Source organism: Egretta garzetta, unplaced genomic scaffold, assembly GCF_000687185.1.
Source record: "Egretta garzetta isolate BGI_Z169 unplaced genomic scaffold, ASM68718v1 scaffold273, whole genome shotgun sequence".
Lineage (NCBI taxonomy): Eukaryota > Metazoa > Chordata > Aves > Pelecaniformes > Ardeidae > Egretta > Egretta garzetta.
In genome coordinates, this window is record NW_009259236.1 from 924,666 (window position 1) to 932,574 (window position 7,909).

A 7,909-nucleotide genomic window follows, 5' to 3' on the forward strand; every position below is an offset into this window, starting at 1 on the left:
AGGGAGGGCATAAATTTTGATGTTAAAATGATAGGTCTTCTTAGCTGTCTGCTAATACAGGAAAAAACAGAGCACTTACATTTTCAAACAAAGTGTTCTTCCAGTGAAGTTGAATAGAGGACTTAGCATGGTGGTTCAGTGTAGGTATTGCTTGAAATATTTTTTTTGTTCATAATGTTTCTGGAGTTGTACCTGTAGAAGCTATCCATTGCTGGCTTGTGCTCTGACACTGTGCATTTGATGTCATGTCTAACAGTACTTGGAAGAGTGATGCTAAAACAAGAATAATTAAAACTTACTTTGTTATCACATGTGAAAATTAATTCTTGTAACCTAATTTATCAGAATGTATAGTTGTATTAAAATCAGAATTTGAATTGGAGAGGCTTTTAAAGTTAGTGGTGTGTATCTTCTAGCTGTTAATTGGCTTTTTATTTCTTCAGGTAATTGCTATGGTTTTACTCCAGGAACTAAATATTGTCTGATGACATACTTTCTTATACAGTTATTTTATGTAATTTAATAAATCAAATGAGTGTTCAAACATGATATCAATGGCTCTTCTGGAAATTCTATTTTCATTTCACTGTAAAAATTAAATTATAAACAAGTACCCGATTACCATAATTATGGTAGCAATGATGTAGTACTGTTAGAGTTTTTTTATTCCAGAAATCCAACTAACATGATGTAGCATCATGTTCTTCACCGAAAGGGTTGTCAGGCTCTGGAATGGGCCTCGCAGAGAGGTGGTCGAGTCCTCATCCCTGGAGGTATTTAAAAGAAGGATAGGTGAGGTGCTTAGGGACATGGTTTAGTGGTGGGGCGGCAGGGCTAGGTTAACGGTTGGACTCGATGATCAAAGGTCTTTTCCAACCAAAGTGATTCTATGATTCTAGCATAGTACATACTCAGCTTGCAAGAGCAAGACCAAATCTTACAAAAGAAAAAGTTACTTGACTTGTCCACTTGGCAGATTGATTTAATAGAACAAGTTAAGGCCTTTGTGTTACACACAGGAAGTTTGCAGAGCAGGTCTATACTGTTAAAATAGCTAAGTATTACTTGACTTCATTTCTAAGTAAATTTAAACCTTGAGATAGATTACTTGCGGACAATAGAATGTAAATGGAAATACCCAGGTAAATTCCAGTAGCTGGTAAATTTAATTAATCTTCAAGTTTTACCTTTTTATATGCAATGATTCTGCAAGATGTTTTTGTATGCTCGTAGATTCATATCTGTGAATAGCCCCCAAGGCCAGGGCTGAACAGACACTTGGGATGGCTGCTACTGAAGGTAGCTACAAGTAATATTTTTTTCTTTTTTTTTTTTTGGCATTTTACAGGACCATGTATCAAGGTTTGTGATGTTCTCCCTTGATAATCAATGCTTGCATTATATTGGGTTAAATGAACTATTGTCACGTTTGTTCTTATTTTTGTCATTTGATAAGCAGTTCATAGAGGATGTTTTTATTGTGTAACAAAGAAAGTGCATGAAAAAGATACTGTTCCCTGAGTCTTCGCTTCCCCTGACATAGCTGTAAGACATTCCTGCCTTAAAAAGTTGGTGTGCTGTCTACTCGTCATGTCGGCAGGCTCTCCGCTCCCTGCTTTTGCTTCCAGTCATTTCTGCTATCAGCAATTGAGCAGATAATACATCTCAATTAGAGTAGTATGAGAAATGGTTGCAACCCTTGCCAGTACTCGCCTTTCATGTTGTGTGTCCTGTGGCTGCGGTTTAACTACTTCTCAAAGTACTACTGTAATGTATAAAATGGATATAATATGCGCTGATGTGGATTTAAACTTAATTTTTGTGAATACCAGGAGATAATGAGAAAAAGTATGCGTGTTCCTTGCCTTTGAAGAGCATATCTATGATGAGAAAAAGTGTCTTTTAAAAAAAAAAAAAAAAAAAACAAACCAAAAAAAAAAAGGGGGGGGGCCGGGGGCCCCCGCCACTGCTGTGACGGCAGCGTGGCGGAGCTGTGTTCCTGGTCCTCATGCTCTGCTGCTCACGCCACCAGGTTTTGAGTTGCCGCGTTTCCACTCGCGTTGTGTTACTGCGGCGTGGGGCAGCGCAGAGGGCTGCCTCCTTTGCTTCAGCACCGGGGCGGGAAGGCAGGGAGGGTGTGTTAGGGTGGCGGAATAACGTGAGCTGTAAAGCAGAATAATGTGAGCTGTAAAGCGGAGGAGGAGGAGAGCTGGCCAAACCAGTTGTGTGAGTGCCCAGAGTGCTGTCACAGCAGCAGAAGGTGTTACGAGCCAGTGACAGAAAGCTTTCTGTATGCCACACGAGATGTGTGGCAGTTTGACAAGATGGCTTGTTATTCAAGGTATGCAGACAGGCAAGCTTGGGCTGGGCTTAAAATGGTGCTTTGAGAAGTTCCTACCCTGGGCGTTTGACTTTGACTTGGTAGTGATTCCATTCCCCTGTGGCATAGGCAGTGGGAGGGACGTACGCTGTGAGGGTGAGACAAACATCCCGTGGGGGGACTGAGGAGCAGGACACTTCTGCCGCGCTGCTCAGATGATGATCAGCCCTGAGGAAGGAGCCAAACCAACGGCTGAAGGTAGAAGCTTAGCAAAACAGCGCAAGAAGGTCAGGCCAGTGCTGACCTGGCACTTTGCTATCACTCAAGATACCGTATGCTGACCTACCGTGATTTGCATGTCTCCTGTGTTAACAAGGTGTCACTACATGAAACAGTTGATCTGCTTGAGTCAGAATTTACCTTTTATGATTGCTTTTGATGCTTTCGGAATACATCATAAAAGACACTACACTATTTTGTTTTCTTAGTGCAGATACCATACCCTTATTACTGCTGTGATTTTGGGAGAGTCGCTTATAAGGATGGGTAGGATAATAGAAGGTGGATGTAAATACCTGGAAAGACACGGAGTGGCTATGCAATATGTATCTGACGTCCAAATATTATCTGGGACTTGCTGTATTTGTATGTTTGATGTGAAACAGCTACTCCTAGGCTGGCAATGTTGATCGTTTTAAGCTACTTTCACACAAAGACTTTTGCTTAAAAAGCAGAAGCCTTTTCTTCAGTTTTGTGCCTCTGGCCTTATAGAGGAGGTATCTGCTAGATTCAGTTGCCTGAGGCAGGCACAACAAACTTTGGGTATTCAAGAGAAATTAGAATATCAAGATGAACTTGCATTGACAGTTGCTCCGCATGATTTCTTTGTCTGGATATTTCTGATGTGAAGATAAATTGTGATTCTATGATGAATTGTTAAGCTTTATTTCTATTTAAATGTTAGCACTTAGAACATGAAAATAGTACTATCCAGCAGCAGTTGGGAAGGAAAAAATCTGCTTGGGTCTTAAACAGATTCAGGTAGATTTGGGCAGATGGAGCTAAAATCCCATGTATTGGAATCTGAAACACTGTGACCATTCTTGGTGTGGTAAATTATATTCTGGGTACCACTGAAAATTAGAGTAGGTCTGCAGGGAACACTGAATCTTCATAATTTATTTTTCATGCGTTAACCAATTTGCATAGTCACTATGCAAATTAACCATGTAATTTATGCTTTATTTATGATTGATATTAAGTGTAAGATATTATGGATATGGAGTTGGTGGCATTTTATTGCTCTGCAGCTGAGTTATGGAAATAATTGTCTTTCTGCTTCCACATAGATTAATCTTTCATTCTGATACTGATTCACAGTATTATTTACAGAAGTAACACAGTAAGATGAAAACTTAGTATCATTCCCAATGCACTGTCTTAACAGGGCTGTATTATTCACCTGTTGCTTTCATATGAAGAGCAATACCATCCAGTTTGCTGACTGGACTGGAGATTTTAGGTATGGTAACCAACATGAAAGTTCGCATATGTGATTTTACCACTTCTTTTCTTGTGGGAGTGGTGAAGCGCAGCAGCTGGGCAGTGATGAGAAGCTTTGAGGCAGTAACACATCAAACAACTGCGTGTTTTGGGGGGTTTATAAGACTTGAAAAAGTACCATAGAAAAAGCTTAAAATGAGCAAAAAAACCCCTCTGATCATTGCAGAGAAAGTGTCAGCAAGAGCTTAGACTAGAGTAACTGCTATAGGAAAAAAACCCTGCACCTTGGCTTTATATGAATAGTCTCCTTCTACAGCTGAGTGTGTGGATTATAAACTACTGGTGACGAGGGAACAGATACTAGAAGGTGAGTTTCACTTCCCTCTTAACTGCATCATTTGCAAATTAATTTATGGGTATTTACTGTGTTATTGAGACTGTACCAGTCTCAAAACACTTTTTTTTTTAACAGCTTTTTAATTAAGTAGGAACTAGCGTGTTCTGCTGCTATCAAACTGAATGCTTTTTCTTGCAGTTACGTTCATTCTCTTTGCTTGCAGGTTGAGACTGTCAGTGGGGGTTGTTTCTTTTTTTTTATTTTAGAATAGCAGCTGTACATAGTGAACTTCCATTACTAGCAGAAGTTATCAAAAAGTAGATAGGTACAAAAGAGCAATTGTTTTGGCTGCACAAACCAAGTGGATGAATTTGTTGGCTCCAATGTTGAGCTAAGCATAAATCCTTTCATGCAAAGGGGAATCGGAGATTATATTAATGTCAGAGGAGATCTGTTTGTAAAATGGGGAGTCCTTGTAAAAGTTTCACATTGTATATAAACTCACGTTCACCACCTCTATTCTCATTTGTAGCTTTCCTTACCATTTGCTTCCTGGTTCCTATTGATTTGTACTGGTTTAGGGGCTGTAGCATTGAGGTTGTTTTCCTTTGAAACGAAAAAGGAAAAGCTGTTCGCTTGTTACTTAAAAATGCATAATTGTCATTTGATGTTTTGTTGTCCAGTCATTACACGTTCCCTTTCATACTTTCAGTCTTATGCTCAATTTTCCTTAGGCTTTCCACTTGCTGATTAACTGGCAGTTGTAGCCCAACTGCTGGTTTCAGATTCTAGCGGTAAGGTTTTCCTTTGTCGGTATTTCCTGGTAGAAACAGCCTGGCTGAGGCGGCTGCTTTTTTTCCTTAACTGATTTTTATACCTAATGGTGAAAGCTGATAGCGGTAGCAATTAGTCACAGACCTAATGGGATTCGTGTATCCCTCTGTTCTAGCAAGGTAAGCCTCGGCACTAAGTGTCGGTTAGTAAGGCAGGACTCTGGAGGAGCGGAGCCCAGCAGCACAAGGGGTTTCCTTTCAGGCTGAGTCGAAGTGCAGGGCCCAGAGCGTGTACCTGAATGACTTGGACTGTGTGGAAAAGTGTAAGAAAAAGCTAAGCAAATGAGAAAGCAAGTATGAAAATAAGCTTGATGTTGCAAGATGGCAAGGTTACTGCTTCCTTTGAGATAATTGTTGGAATAGCAGAGTTGAATTTGTAAATGAAAAATTTGCTTTGTCATTAAAGAGTCTAACTTATCCAATATCGGGGGATAGGGTTGCATCTAAAGGTTATGACTGCTGTAATGAATTTCCTCTAATGGAAATAGTATCATAAGGGCTTCTTGTGCTTGCTAAAAATGCCAACAGTCTTTCCAGACACCTGACCATCTGGGATTCCTGGAAAAGAATGTGCAGCCATATACCCAGGCTTTTCCATAACTGTTCTGGCTATTTGGATCTCAATATAATGTCCTTCTGGAAGAACACTTTCTACATAGCTTTTCAACTCCTCAAGTGTTTGCTCTGCAAGCCTACTTTTTGTGAGACCAAATCTGCTGCAGGCCATCTGTGTTCTTCCAGCAAGGGATTTTGGATGTCTGAAAGCAGATGGGAAAAGAGAATCTCACCCCCATCCTCCCCCAGCCCCTTCCTTCCTTTAGGTTGCTGGGTACAGATACATTTTGCTGTATGGGTGGTGAGGACGTGACAGTGAGGAAGTTGTATGCTCTGGCTGGATGAGGGAATCGCCCTATGTTGTAAAAATGAGTAGGTCAAGGCATATTGCTGCTTTCAAATAATGTATAGGAGATGAAAGTTATAAGGCTCCAGTTTTTTTTTTTTAATTGTTCTTTTATATCTGAGTGGTTTTGTGGATTTTCTGTGGATTTAAATAATTGAATTATTAATTCTAAAAAGCTTTGCTTTTTTTATTGTCTTGGCATTTATGTCCCACTACTTCCTGTTTACTGCCCTTGATATCTCATCTTCTTTTAGAAAAACTTGTACTGGAGCATTTACTTGAAAGTTAGGCTGGAAAATCAACAAACTCTACATAAGACTTATGTCTCTAAATAGTTTTGTCCTTTTGAATTTTACTTTCCAGTACCCTTTCTTTCACCTCTCTCAGAATCTCTCTTCATTTTGATTTTGAATGTAATATGTTGTGTAATGTGAATTCTACTTCTAGACTTCCAAAGGAAAATGATGGAGGAGTATTTACCAGAAACGCAAAGCACGCTGGAGACAGTCAATCTGTCGGATGACGCCTCTTCTAGGTCCCCAGATAATGAGAAGTCTGATACAACACCTGGAATGAGGGACTGCTCAAGCATCAGTTGTACTGGAGACGATGCTGGTGTTGTGGAAAGGGAATCGAGGTTGTTTCCCTTGGGCCAGGATTCAACAGTTACTGGCATAAGCAACGATGGGACCCTGGCAGAAAGGCAGGAGCAGCAGTGTGGAGGGGCAGACTGCTGTGCTAATACCTGCTCTGAAAGAAAGGTAGAAGGCTCCACAAAAACAGAACGTATATCTAGTGAAGAATTTGAACAACAAGATCCAAAACCTAATCAGACAGAACAGTCATTAATGGAAATACTACAGGAGCTAAGGGAGGAGTCTGACTTTGTGAAAAAATCTAGTGATAAAATCTATTCAGAAAGCCCTTATGACACAGACTGCACAAAGAAGCTTATTTCCACAATACATCAGACTTCCTCACAAGAGGATTTACTAAAGGAAATAGAGTCTGAACTGTTATCTACAGATTTTTCAAAGGAACGAAAATTCGCAAATGGTGTGCGGAAGGGTGAACATGCCTTGGCCGTGTTTGAAAAATGTGTGCAAGATAAGTACCTGGAGCAAGAGCAAACTATAAAAAAGTGAGTATTTGAGTATGCTCGTCACAAATGGAGGTGTGTACTGAACAATTTTGCTTGCACGTTGTGTACAACTGCATACAACATTTCGGTGTGAAACGGGTAGTCTCTTGTGAGTGGTAAGGACAGTTAATGAGCTTTTTTAATTATGTTCTTTAAGTGAGGAATTATTTTTACTTGTGGTATGTACTTATAAATAAAAATGTGTGCTTAGATCTCTGAATTCTTATGGAATTTGGCAGGAGCTGAATAGCCAACTGTTCAATTGAGAGCCTGCCAATGCCTAGAATTACTTAAATACTGTAAAAGTAATGGCGATATAAAAATAGTCCAGGATTCATTCAGTCCATGTATGGCTCTGAAGAAATGAACCTTTTTAATTACTAATTCTGACTGCATGCCTTTCATTTATGAGTTTGAAATTCCTTACTTCTTTTTTCAAGCAATAGTCAATCTTCTGTCATAATCTAGCAAAGCTGCTAATCAGTCAAGAGCTATTCTTTGAGTTGGAAATATCACATTTAGATAAACTACTGTCTTGCCACATTTTGTAGGAGGGCTTTTGGAAGGTATGGCTTATAAACTTTGCCATAATAAACTGGCCTTAATAGTTCTGCCAGGCAGTACACTACATGAAGAATATTATATTAATGAAAAGCCAGTTCATTGCTTTATTTATTGATTCCCCCCTTGGTGTTTTATATTCTGTTACCACTTTAGAAATATTTTTTTTGCTAATGAAATGTAGCCTCTAACTTCGTATTTATTCCCGCTTGCAGAGCTGGAAATGAGTGTCCTACTGTTCATGTAAGGCACTAGGATACCATGGTTATGGGAGGATATCAAAGGAAGGGAAACCAGGCAGAGGGAGAAGAGA

The 7,909-nt window shown here is 39.6% G+C and overlaps 1 protein-coding gene across 3 annotated transcripts in view; it reads left to right on the forward strand.

The window, feature by feature from the left end:
• CCDC186 (coiled-coil domain containing 186) overlaps window positions 1-7,909 on the forward strand; it is a 36,365-nt gene that overhangs the window by 8,814 nt on the left and 19,642 nt on the right. Inside the window, exons 1-2 of one of the 3 annotated variants that reach the window (XM_035891501.1) lie at window positions 3,699-3,842; window positions 6,342-7,035. In XM_035891501.1, coding sequence (XP_035747394.1) covers window positions 6,356-7,035 — 680 coding nt within the window. In that variant the 5' untranslated portion in view covers window positions 3,699-3,842; window positions 6,342-6,355. Of the gene's footprint in view, window positions 1-3,698; window positions 3,843-4,049; window positions 4,191-6,341; window positions 7,036-7,909 lie in introns of those variants that run through there. The other 2 variants (XM_035891502.1, XM_009635890.2) reach the window with 2 other exon arrangements.